Consider the following 14,195-nt stretch of genomic DNA (forward strand, 5'->3'; position numbering starts at 1 on the left):
AAAGGATGCTGCTGATTTACAAAAGGATTTAGATCATATAGTGAGCTGGGCAAATGTGTTTTAATTATAATGAATGCAAGATAATGCATGTGGGTTATAATTTGAATTATAAGTACAATTTTGATGGTAATAATCTTAACCCTCTTCACACAGATCAAATTACATGTCATTGCATGTGTTGACTCGTATTCAAAATTTTATTGAACTATTATTTTGTGAATCTATGTCAATAAGTTTGATATCAAAGTGTGGATTATAATTCAAATTTTAGTATTATACATTATTTAATTTCTTAATTTAAAAGTAAATATTAAAAAACACAGCTAAACATCGGTTTTTGTGTGTCACATGGTATGTTGAATGCAATACTAGTTCAGATTGGATGTTTGTTATGTCAAAATACAAAATCTACAGTTTCATATGAATTAGGAACTCAAACTACTAATATTAACAAGCTACAATATAAAATAAGAACCTCTTATCTTTTCTATTTACTAAGATATCGCTCATGTACTGAATCAAACACAGTGGCTTCCCTGCCCACCTCTTTTTATTTTTGGAAATGGTCCCTTATATACACTTACTTCTATATATGACATGAATAACCAGTTGAAAGCTCAGAATGTCCTCCTAGTGGTTTTCTCAGCCATTTTGACATGTTGTTTGTTAATTTTGTTCTTTTCACACAAAATTTCATATTTTTTTATATCTAAATACAGCTTAGTTTCTACACTTAATACATTATAGTGAAATTCTATGGTATTAATATATAGTAATTTATGATTTTTTGGTTATTTCAAATGTATATATAAAACCTAAAAAACAAAATTTCACATCCTCCACGAGGGAAATTTCATAAGGCTTAGTAACCTTCGACAAGTGGCAAATGAGTACAAATGTCATAAATAGAAGAGATAATTGATTGCTTTACTTTTTTATTTACTGTTCTATGTTTAAGAAAAACAAGTTTAAGAATTTATTTGTAAATAGTAACAATGTATAATAATTGAAATGTGACTGTATTTTACAAAATACTAGTCCACTAAAACACAGCCAAGACAGGTCAGTTTGTAAAGACTAAAGGTCAGTTTTATATTATTGGATACGGTAACATGAGTGTATGTGGGCTGCGCCATTATAACTTCTGTATTGTTAGCCAGGCACGACTGAAAGGTCAATATAATAAATGTATAATGTTATGAGATTTAAGCTATTTAGTCTAAACATTTATGTTTTCGTGTTATAATCTGTAGTCATTCTGGAACGAAAAAAGCATAATTTATATTTTTTTTCTAATTTTTTATTGAGATTATGAAGTCAATCAAACCAACCCATACAGAAATACAGTAGTGAAAATAAAATGTAAAGGTTTTTCTAAACAAAATTTGATAATTACCTGGAGATTGTAAAGATTTTGCATATGAAATTTGAAAATGTTCTAATGCATTAAAGTATTTTTAATCTTGAAATCAAAATTGCTTTGTATGTTGGATAGTCAGCATTCTGAAAGAAAAAGGTTTACAAAAAAATCTTTAATTGAAAAATCTTGATACTTAATTTAAAAACCTGATATTTTGTATACGAAAATCTTGTAATGTTTAACAATAATCTGCAAAATTTTGTAAAGATGTGCACACGTTATCAAAAATCATAGTATAGTTACTCTCATGGATATTCTCGTGGTTACGAGCCTGGTGGATTCCACCCAACCCGAAATGGAAGGGTTAAGGAACTTATGTACTGTTTAGTGGAGTACTTTTATTACATTTTACTTTATCTTGTTGTATTGAGGACTGCTTTACAACTGTCACATAGAGCAGAGGTATTCTCAGATTTTTGTAATCCATTTTTCTAATTGATCAGCTACAGACAAGGTGCTATGTGAATATAAATTACTCATGAGTGAAAATTTGTTCTTATTCACTGAACTTTGTTTTTGTTATTTTCCTGTTTTTTTTTAACACTTGATGGTTGGCATTATTTGCTTCACCTTCAATAATAAAGAATGTTATTTTTATTTCTGACTTCATCACTGCGTTTTTATTTCCAGCATAAGAAATCACTGTGTGTGTCCTTCAGATTCTTGAATGTGTAGCCAGTAATCATGTTCTAGGTTAACCTTGAAATTAATACACATGGAAATCTCATGGGTTTGACCCTTGTACAGTATAACTAAGAAATTGTTGTTTAGGCTCATTATGTAGGTATTTTTTATGTAATACATAAAGAAATTGGACATTCACTATGCAAATTTGTTTTTTATTTCAAGCTTTTAGCTTCTTAACTAAAGTTGTATTCAGGCAGTGAACATTGTTGTTTACCTAGTGACTGTCTTTCTTTCTTTATTTAACTTAATATATTATAATTTATGTATATTCCATTAAATGCTATCTCCACGCTGTACCATGCTATCTCCAGGTTATTACAGTAGTAAATGGTGATCCAATCTGGCATTAATTGAGGATCCTATTAAAGTAGTTTATCAATGTACACACATTAAAGTAATTTAAAACCTAGTAAAAAGAGTCAAGAAAATGTGTTGTTTACTTTGTGTTTTCATATATTTAAGTCTGTGAAAGTTGTTTCTTTATCCTCCTGCATTACTTGTAGAAAATAGATTTAAAGGAACTTCTATAAATTTATTGATTTACTTTTGCATGTGACAAAAATATTTTGTTTTTGCCCTGTAGGAGGTTGTTCTAAATTTGTGGGCTCGTTACCTACAGCTTAATGGAACCGCATTCCAGAATATTGCAATGCTGTTAGAAAAACACAAGAAGTGTTCTCCAGCAATTCCACGAAACAGGTTAGATAAAAATAATAGACCTGAAAAATCATCAAATACAATAATACACTTTTTTTTATCATTGCCCAAAATAATTTTAGTAAATTGGATTTTGATATTTAATATTGCTATTCTTTTCTGCAAAATATGTTTTTTGTATTTACTTTCCTTCAAGAATTATTCTAATAATAAAATAAAAATGGGTTTGAAACCAAACAAATTGCAATCTAAGAAATGTTTAGAGATTATCCCTAAAATTCATAACAGTTATTTCTTATGGTCTTTCAGCAATTATTCATTTAAAGATACAATATTTGTTTGAATTTTTTGTAATAAGGATGATATATTTGGAATGTAGTAGCAAAAGGTTAAACATTAAATACACAAAGAAGTGATGATGTTATAGATAAATAGATTGTACTGTGGTAAAGATAGGTTTTGTTTCATAGTTGATTATTTCAAATTTGTTGAATGTCATTCATATTTCTTTCTGAATTGTCTATGTTTTTGGATGCTTGCATACTTTACATGAAAATTTTGTTAGAATACTTGAGTTAAATTGCCAATAACATTTCCAATTGAAATTAGATCTTTTTCTCATTTGCTTCCATAATTCTCCACAAAATTAAATAGAAAGCACTGCTTTTTAAGTCTGTGGTAAATTTGTGAGTATTAAAGTTAATACACAAGAATTTTTCCTTAATTTGAATCTCAGTAAGTATCTGTTTATATCTTATAGAGATGTGGAAGTTCATCAATTAGGAAGAAAGTGGGTGTCTAATCACCGTGTTGCATGTAAAAATTCATATGTCAAGCCTTATAGGAAATCCAAGAAGAGCAACGGTGCTACTCCTAAAACTTCATCCAAGGTGATATGTTAAGAAAAATTAAGCCATATTGTATGAGAATTGTTGAATTTTTTAACTCTTCAGAGAGTTATATGATCCTTTTTTATGATATAATATAGTACGTGTTGCAGTATGCAATAATATGATGCATTATTTCAGTGTTTTATAAAAAATTCCTATCCAAAATATATTCAAAGCACTAAGAAAGGACACTGTGGGTACAAAGTTATGTTGTGTGAATTGAAACCAGATTAAAGAAGATTTTTAATTAAAATTAGAATAACAAAATCAAAATATTCTACAGTAACCTTTAAATGTTTTTGTCTTCTGCAGAATGAACTGTAGGACTTAAGAGTGATGTAATTTCCAGAAATAAGCATAATCTAGGAAGATATTGGCAAAGCAAAAATATAATCTATTTCCATACTTTCAACTTTTAAAAGTTCCAAATACCACCCATGCTTGAAAGATCTGTTTATTATGTATTACATTTGGATTTACTAATATAATAAAGTAAGCTGCATGTCTGTGCATTACACGTTATCATATTTTATTTCCATCTGTGTGACATAGTATGATGTGTTTTCTTCCAGAACCTTAGGTTACATTTTAAATGGCCTTGTGGTAATCTGAGGTTATAATTGCAAACAGTTACCTGATCTCTGCAAAAAGGAGAAGCTTGTAGATTTAATATGTAGATTGAAAAAGACAAGAAGTGGTTTTGAAGATTGAATACCATAAACATTTTATTTAGTAGAGAAAACTGAAGAGTAGCTGATGCAGGTGGAAGTAGTGTCAGAAAGTAAAATGAACTGCATATAAATATAAAGGAAAGTTAACTTACTTTATCCATCTGTTTCTACTTAAATGTTATTGTTTTATTTCTCTCTGAACCACACAAGTTGTAAATCACATGGGGAATGTGTAGTTCACGTTACCCTATCGAATTATGTCAGGAACAGATTACTCACAAGTTGGTTGCAGGCATACATTTTGAACAATTTTTCTTATCTTTTTGGTTTTTTTTTCTTTTAGCTAATCTAACCTTATCTAACTTAAAAATTTTCTCATTTTTACATATTAGTTACTTTTATGATAATAAAGAATACATATGAAAAACAAGAAATATATTACTTACCTGGGTCTTCTTTTTTTTTGCTGTTGACAAAATTTAATCCTACTTTATTACACTAATGGTGATACTGCACTAAACATTTTTTTATTTAATTAAATAATACACCTAAAAACACAGAATAACCCTTTTGTTGCAGGCAGGTTAAAGAGTGCATGTCATGACCTGTTAGCAAGTTATTTTCAAAATGTTATTAAATAACTTTACCGTTTCTTGTGTCAATAAAATTGAAATCAAAACGTGGGTTATAATTCAAATTTTAGTATTATATATGTGTTTTAATTTCTTAATTTAAAAGGAAATATCAAGCAAGAATATTAAATATTTATTTTTGTTTGTCACGTAGCACCTCCTATTGTCTTATTGGTCAGTTTATATTTTATTACGACTACCATAAAAAGTGTACAGTGGTTAATGAATTAGAAACTTGATTTTGAGATATAGGTAAGCTAGAAATAAAAACCTCCCATTTCTTTGAATTTCTGGTGTGTCAATATATTTAACCAATCTAGTAGAGTAGCTCCTCCCACTGCTCCATTCTTTTGAAACCTCATGTCTGGTCCCATCTACTTCTTTTGACTAAATGTTTCCTACCAAGAGAAAGAGCCATTTTCCATGCACATAAATCTGACAGTCATTTGTAAATAGCTTGAAGAAGAAAGTCATAATTTTTCCAAAACTGTTCAAGTGTGATGACTAAGTTGTTGCTGTGAACAGATATGAGATTTTTTAAAGTTATATATAGCTTTTTTAGAAACTCAGATAAATTATAGGAGTTTTGTGTGCATTCATATAGTAAGTTGATAATTATTTTGTTTTTAAAATGTATATCTGAAGCCTACAAAAAATTGATATCTCTTCACCCTCCACTCAGAAGAATAAACGAGCCTTACAGTGAGGCTTAACACATGAGATGCACAAGCACAAAATCTCATGACATTGTAAATACTCAAAATCTGTTTTTTGAAGTATTTTTTATTTATTGTTCTATATTTTAATAAAAATAACTAAAAAATAAGCAGTTGTGAATGAACAGTATTTATTGGTTGATGAATGAATTTGCTGAAAGGGAAATAGGATTTTATAACCATGTGCACAAATAATATCTTTGTATGCCTATATAGTATACTTCTAAATTCCAAACATTCCAGAAGGATGACCAATACCCACACACTTGCAATGTTTATTGGATTGGCTCCGAACCATATTATAGACATTTTCACAGATTTAAAGTGCAATCTTATTACTCTGGGGAATTCTCATTGCAAACACTGTAGGATACATAAGCTGATAAATTTCACATCGTGTTCTCAGTGCAAGAAATAAGTCGGCTTATTTTTTCATGCGTGCTTTGTTGCTCTTGAGAATATTGTATTACTGTGTCACATAAACTGTCTAATGACACGAGTGGTGATTTGTTGCTTTATTTTCAGCAGATCTCTACTTCAGTCATTCACAGTAAAATAAACACAAAAAATAAATGTGAAATGTTTAGCAGTTTAAACTCTCAAGAGAAGTACTTTGAGACATCGTGAGGAATAATAAAGAAAAAAGGGCATAGCTGCTCATTTCATTTCTAATTTTACAACTTTTCATTATAATTTGATGATTTGTCTACTAACTGAAGAATCAAATATATTATGAGGGTAGAGATAATAACAGACAAAATATAAAATTTTACTAAAACAAAAAGTTTTATGTTTATTTTGGAGGTTTTAGATGACACACAGATGAAATTTGATATTTTTGAGACAAAGAAATATATTTCTAATCTTGATATAAAATTCACTTTCCCTTCGGACTAGTCAAAAAAAAGATTCAACATATTCACACACAAATCTTTAGTAAAAAAAACTTTTAATGTGTGTACAAATGACATGTAATGTTTACTAAAAGTCTTACAAATTTTGTGATGATACACATACTGTATTAAAAGTTATAGTATGGAGACAAAGTGCTTACAAGGTCGATCAATTCAACTAATCCCGTGTTGAGAGGGATAATAACACGTAAAAAGCTAGCCAATGTCCTATAACTGTCATAATTTTTCTGCCTTTCTAACTCTGCGATAAGAGCTGTTAAAAATTCATGGGAATAAAGTTTAAACTGGAAGCAAAATAGACAATTCTCTATACAGAAAACAATGTAATATAATACATCATATGATAGATTAAAACTTTGGCTTTCTATTGGTTATAAATAATATAGTATTAAGTATCATAGAGAACTATTGGCAATTTACGAAAGAGAGGATGTGACAGATGGACATAGCAAAAGGGATCTCATTTTCTATTTTATGGCTATGCTTAGTAATATCAGTATTATAATGATAATTTATGTTATTCTGTACTTCTCGGATGGGTGGTAAATAAATTAGAGAAGAGGGTAGACCTAGAGAACAAATGTCACAATTCTTATACTAGGGGAAATTGAGGATTTTGTTTAATATTGCCTTATAAAATTAATAATGTAAATCTTTTCACATTTGGATCCCAAGTTTATTTATGTACCATGATAGTAATCTTGTGGAATTAAATTTTAAGTGTAACTCAGTAAAACCTTGTGTCATGTGCAGAAAAGGATACCTGTATGGAAAGAGTTAACTCTCTCAACAAGAGCTTGGCCAAATTGTGGTGTTGAGTCTAATCAAGGGTTGTGATTTTAAAGCGATTTCTCTAGATCTTCTTGTGACATTATAATTGGTGTTAAATTGAAATTAATGTTGGCTTGATGAGAAGCCTAATATAAAGGGAAAGAAAGTTGTAGTATTCATATAGAATACACCTCACTCTCCTACAGTATGTATTTCTTACTTACAAAAAATATCAAATTTTTCTAAGTTCTAATTTAGAACATACTAAATCCAATTGAGATCTTGTGTAAAAATTCAGCCTGAGGTATTAACCCTATCACCCCAGGTATCCAGATTGGGTAAGTACTTTATTTTTGTTTTTCATGTTTATTCTTTATGTGTAATTTTAAAAGTAACTAAAATCTAAAAATATGGATCTTTTTAAGTTATTTAAGACTAGATTAGGTAAAATAAGTAATAATAATAAAATAATTAAAAAGGTTCACAAGGCACACATGCGAGCAGCTGGCGGGTAATGTAATTTAATAGTGTAACGTGAGCTGTACATTCCCCGAGTGATTGACAACTAATAATGGCATGGATATTAGTTGTTAGACATGGTTCAAAGGCAATAAAATAAAAAATATTAATTATAAATAGATGTATAATGTTACGAACTTAGGGCTACTTAGGATAAATGAATGCAGTTTCATATTGCAATTTGAAGTCATTCTGGAAAGAAAAAAAGGTTAATTTAGGTTTATTCGATTTTCTTTTTGGTGGAAACTATAAAGTTTTACTGAAAAAACGTTTTAAATGCATTTAGGAGGTTTTAGAGATTACACAAAGGAAATTTGAGAAGAGGAAAAGTATTTTTAATTTTAACATGAAAATTACTTTGCACGCGGACTATTCAAATTGAATACTCAATATATTCATGGACACATCTTTATTTTATTTTATTAAAAATACTTCACTGAGAAATATGATTTTTTGTATGTGAAAGACTTGTAATATTAACTGAAAGACTGCCAAATTTTGTGAAGATATATCCACTGTATTGAGAGTTATAAGTATTAAAGCTATAAAGACTTTAAATGAGTACAAAAAGGTCATATAGTCGGTCAAATTAACCCAAGCCTGTATTGAAAGTGTTAATTTCCAGGTTCATCGATCAATTATATTCAATTTATTGATGATTCTCACAAGATTAGTCTTCCTACATTCAGCTACTTATTTTTTTAAAGATTTTTTTCAAACTAACTTTTGTTTAATGTGATAGGCATCTTCAATTTTCAATTGGCATTTCTCATTAGTGTATTTTCCACAAAAAAGAAAAAATTGTTAGTGTGTATGCCATTTACAAGCTGACAAAGATACATTACATTTATACTTGTCATGAGACATTAGTAATTGGCCTATTACACTTTTAAACACTACATTCTTATTTTAGTATCTTAGGGATTTTCAAGAATTGGAATAGTGTATAATAATAGTATTTCAACCACACTATATTTGTCATATCCATTGCCAATGACGTATTTCACTCAATCCAAAACTCTACAGGCAGGCTGAGATACAATGCATTGTTGACAAAAGACATGACAAATATAGTATTGTTGGAGTACTGTTATTATAGACTCTTGTAATTTTTGAAAATCCCTAAGGGACTATATTAAAATTGTAATAGGCTAAAAACTAATATCATAATAATTCTAATTGGAAAAAAAACTTAATCTGGAAAAACTTTTGGGTATGCATGTCCCTTCTTTTTGATCAATGTTGGTTCAGTACATTGTTCATGAAAGAGAGTCCACTGTCTCCTTGTAATTCTGAATGTGGAGTAGTCCCATCCTAGGTCCTTGATTGAGCATAGTTGTTCCACATCCTCCCCATAATTCCAGAGGCAAGTTGGATGTGCCTTTCTCACATGGTTGGGGAGTGAGGATAAATGTTCATAATTCCAGACAAGAGGAGTTCTGTTTCCTTTGGTTGAGTAAGGCATACATGATTCCGTCATTCCAAGCCTGGGGTGTTATCCTTCAGACTTCTTCAGGTTGAGGAGAAGGTGTGTCCACTTTAGTGTTGCTTACTTTCTTGTCATGATTCTGGTGGCTCGGAACGCATCACTCTATGGCTACGGGATATATGTACCATGGCCTATAGAGATGATAACTCATGTAAAATTCCACCCATGATATAGGAATTAATTACCCGGGTGAAGAGCATACCTGTTCTGGATGTAGTGTGGTTACCCCACTAGGGTGCCAATCTTCTGTTGACACACCTGTGATCTATGCAGACAATTTCTGTATGGATAATGCCTTCACCTTACCAATGTGGGATTCTAGCTATAAGTAGGAGTGGAGTTAAGTATGTTTTGGAAGTTAACATTTTCCTAAATTACCTCCTTTCACACTCTCTTCCTTTCATCCCCACTAAGAGCTAGCTTAGAGACTGGGATTGAGTCAGTCTTGAAAAAGTGATTATCTGAATGAAGTGCTTTTATACAGTACCAGAATAGAGGATCCATTGACGTAGGTAGAGAGTGTCATGAGATAAATATAGCCAAGGAGTTGGGTATAAAAGACTGGAGCAAGCAAGTAAAAAATTGGACCAATACTTAGATGGGTAAAGAAAGAAATCCTAGCAGTTGAGTAATAACTCTAAGTGTGGGAGAAGGTAAGTATTGTTGAAAATACATTTTCAACTTAGGAGATTGTTAACTTTTGAGTGATTGATTTATCAACTGTTGTTGGTATGTGATGGTTGAATGGATAATGGTTATCTAGATTAAGTCTTGGGGAGATCTTGAGAGAATGACCACCACATACAGGAAAGACTCTGAAACCTAAGCCACCCCTATCTTTTGCAAAATAAATAAATTGTATGTATGTAAATGACGTTCAATTTAATGTGAACTGTCATTTTATTCTGGTTGTTTTTCTACTTTCAATTTGTATTTTAATCACTAAATGCTGTTTTGTTTTATCTGTTGTGTTATGTCATTTTTACATTCTGTTTTAAATTTTAATTTGTAATATGTTTAACACCCAATGCATCAATCAACCAGACATTTTTGGAGGGAGAATTCCGGAAAAACCATTTCCGGGATTAAAGATAGCCTTTTTCCAAATACACCAAACACTTTGTTTTGATCTCTGGAATCAAAAGATCATATCCACTTCTCATTATTCACACTCTATACAGTTTTATGCTTGACTGTCTGCAACTATCCATGGCTTTCAAAAAAAAAAACACACTTTTACACACCTACCAAGATAGTAAAAGGTCCTAAAACTTTATACTTCTTAGGAGTAGCATAAAATGGCATGCTGTTGCCACTCACAAATTACCATAGCTCTCATCAGCGATCAATCTGATATTTACATTGATGGCCAAGGAAGTTACGAAGAAGCTCACATGCCACTACAAAGTCTCAAAGTACATTACTTGTCTGAAGTGCAGTAGATGTAGCTGCAATCATGACAAGATTTCTGTTGCAGTGAAACTAGGGTGAAATAGAGGAGGCACAGCTGAGATACTGTAGGTGGAAAGCACGATGTAATGTGCCTGATGCTGATGAGAAGAATGAAGTTGAGTAACGTGACATCTGATCCTGTGTTATCAAGATATCTTTATTTTTGCTGCAGTCTGGGTAATTGGGCATTGTTGAGGTTAGAAATGGTGAAGAGAACATGTACAGCTCTGTCCCAAACACCTGCAAGTCTGTAGGTGGGGGCAACTCCACTATGCAGAGGCCAAATGTACAGCAGGAAAACCATCCATGAATTCCAAGAGGATATCAAAGAGCTATTTGAGCTTGGTGAGATAGATTCCTCTTAAAAGAGAGGCCCAGGAAGGATGTTAGAATGTCTGGTAAAGTATTCAGGGAAATATTATCTTCTAGCCAAGAGTGAAATCAGAGCAGAGATAACTCATTTGGGAAAATTTTACAAGACAATTGTGAGGTCTTATAGGAGTTGCATATTCACCACATCTCATCTGTCTGACTTGGTGGAACTTTTGTAGCACACACCAACTATAAAACCAGATGTAGGACTAGAGATTTTCAAGAGTAAGTTTAGAAATGAGATTGGAAACAAGGGATTTCTGTCTGATCAACAAATCAGATCCAATATTATTCAGCTCAAGTGTGCTGCTAATCATGACACTGTGGATGGCAATGTTAGTCCTGAGAACTCTATTATGATATGATAAAGCTTTATCCACATCATTCATTTGGTGATGAAAGCTGCCCTGGTTTTGCCTCTGATATTTGTTGTGTTTGTACCCGTGTCTCCCTGTTGTTCTCCCGGTGGTGTAATTGTTACTTTTGTCTGTCTCAGTTCTCTGTCCCTCTCTCTCTTTCCTCGTTTGTATGATTGCATTGTCCTTTTGTAACAGTCTCGGCTGTCTCTCATTCCATGTGTGTCACCATATTCTTGCTATTCTTGTTGTATGCCTTTTCCACTTGTCTCATGTCATGTTCTTTGGTTGTCTATGTCTGATCGTCAGGCACAAGAATGAAGTGGAAGAAGATGTGGCTGATGCCATATTACTTGCATAGATAATGAGAATGAAGTGGATGAAGAAATGGAATATGAAGAAAAAGAAGTGGAAGAAGATATGGCTGATGCCATATTACTTGCATAGATAATGAGAATTGCGATACAATGCATTTGCACTTGTTGCAGCTGGTTTTTGAGCACCTCACGGATGAAGAGACAGAACTAGGGCAGTTATTACTCCATAATACTGTAATAGAAGAAGATGAGTGGAGAAGTTCCCAAAAGTTTTCCAATCATTGTTTTTTATTTTCTTATCACCCAATCATAATGAGACACTGAATGGGGCACCAATCACACAACAGTTGATGATATATACTATGAGTGATTGTCATGGGAGGGATGCCCACCCCCTTCTGGAGTCTGCCATTATTTTTTTTTCCTGTAAACTCTCAGTGAAGCATAGGGCCGTAACAACACCTCACCAATGGAAAGTTGTTGTTGCAGTTACTTGTAGCAGGTTGGTTTTTACGGGGTGGAGTTGCTAGCTTCACGCTCAACCCTCCTCCTTTCTCATTCTGGACTTGGGACCAGGCAAAGGCGGAGGTTGGCATGTTTGGTGTGACGGGGATTCGAACCCACGACCCTCAGATTACAAGTCGAGCGCCCTAACCACCTGGCCATGCCGGGCCTGTCTGCCTACTTACCACCTGGTATTACAAGCATCAGATGTTGTATCACAGAAAACTATGTGGATTTGAGGTTTTCAGCTCATTCTCTTTTTCCGGACTTTAGTCTTTTTTTGGGGGAGGGGAAACCCTCAAAACCTTCAATTTTGGTCTGGTTGACTCATACATCAAGTGTTAAGCTGTAATTCATAAGATTAATTTTGTTTATAATCTACTGACTTGCCATAATTTTAATTCTGTAGTATGTTGAATTTTGTAGTCAGTTTTTTATTATTATTTTTATTATGCTACTTGTATAGAAGATTAAGTATCTTGTATTAACACATGCACGACATTGTGCGCCACCGGTGGTACATATGCATGTTTTCTGTTGGACGTATTCAACCAACCAATACAGTTAACTTCTTTTAGTTTTGTCTCATTTTGAGTTCCTTGTATTTTGATTTAGTTTTGAGTGGCATTTATTTTACTCTAATTGTTTGTTGGAGTCTTTGTGTTACACTTTGCTGTCTTCATATAGGGTCCATGGTGTCTTACATGTCACTTGAGGAAGAGGATTACTACATATTGAAGTCTGTAGTTTATCTGTTAATGTTTAATTTTAATATCCAAGTTTGAGAAGACACTGAAATAAGGATGGGGAAATTGTAATGTAATTAATTCCACTCTTTTCTGATTAGTGTAGAATATTTTATTAGTAACGTATATTCATGTAATTTTTTTCCAATTTTCTCTATGAGTGTTCTGAATAGTTAACCACACCCTGGTAAACTGGTTGTCAAACGTTTGTGAATATATACTAACAGGCATTTTCATGAGAAAAAAAATAATCTTTATAAAAACTATCATAGTTATTTTAAGTTGTTATATGTTGAAACATATTTTTACAGAACATTGAAGAAACAGAATATAAGAATGAATCTGCTCTTTCACTTGTGATGAAGCTTGATAAGGAAGAGAAAAAATTTATCAAGGAACATTTGAAGACAAACGAAGAGGATATTGTTTTATCAGATTCTTCTATAAATGGGGATTTGCCAGATACGAAAGAGGAAGACTCCATAAAAGAAAGAACGAACTATCAGGTTAGAAAATAAAGTAAAAACTAAAGTAATATTTTTTTTTTATTTGGCAAATTAAATAAAGTTTGACGTAAAATATGGTAAATAATTTTATTCTGTTGTTTATCATTTCTTGAAAAATCAAAAATGTGGATAAGGACACAGTACTCTTGATGATTAGGGAATAATGAATCCTACCTTGGCTAAGCATTTTTAAAGAAGTGATTGAAACATGGAATCCCTAATGATTTTGGAAGTCAAACCTGATGAAGTTTTTTGGGTAATTTTAATGACTAAACTAATAAATTTCAAAAAGTACATTTTTATTTGCAAAAAACCTTGTTTTGTCTCTCTCTCTTTCTTTCTTTTTTTTTCGTTGTTGTTGTTGTTCTTGAAAAGGTGGATAAGAAATTATTAATCTATTGCACTGGACAGTATTAGTAGGTGATGGATCTTATGTTGTCTATAAATGTTTCAAGGCAAAAGAAAACTACAATAATCCAAGTGAAGTCCTTTGGGATATCAGGTTTGGTTTTAAGAACATATTAGATTCATCCAAGTATTTTGAAAGTTTCAAATATTATTAGAATTAGTAATGGC

The 14,195-nt window shown here is 31.7% G+C and overlaps 1 protein-coding gene across 1 annotated transcript in view; it reads left to right on the forward strand.

Annotated features, from left to right (window-relative positions):
- LOC111085579 (TATA box-binding protein-associated factor RNA polymerase I subunit B-like) overlaps positions 1-14,195 on the forward strand; it is a 69,026-nt gene that overhangs the window by 13,969 nt on the left and 40,862 nt on the right. The window contains exons 3-5 of the mRNA XM_022384783.1: positions 2,691-2,806; positions 3,525-3,654; positions 13,425-13,619. Coding sequence (XP_022240491.1) covers positions 2,691-2,806; positions 3,525-3,654; positions 13,425-13,619 — 441 coding nt within the window. The remainder of the gene's footprint in view (positions 1-2,690; positions 2,807-3,524; positions 3,655-13,424; positions 13,620-14,195) is intronic.

This window comes from Limulus polyphemus, unplaced genomic scaffold (assembly GCF_000517525.1).
Source record: "Limulus polyphemus unplaced genomic scaffold, Limulus_polyphemus-2.1.2 Scaffold482, whole genome shotgun sequence".
Classification (NCBI taxonomy): domain Eukaryota; kingdom Metazoa; phylum Arthropoda; class Merostomata; order Xiphosura; family Limulidae; genus Limulus; species Limulus polyphemus.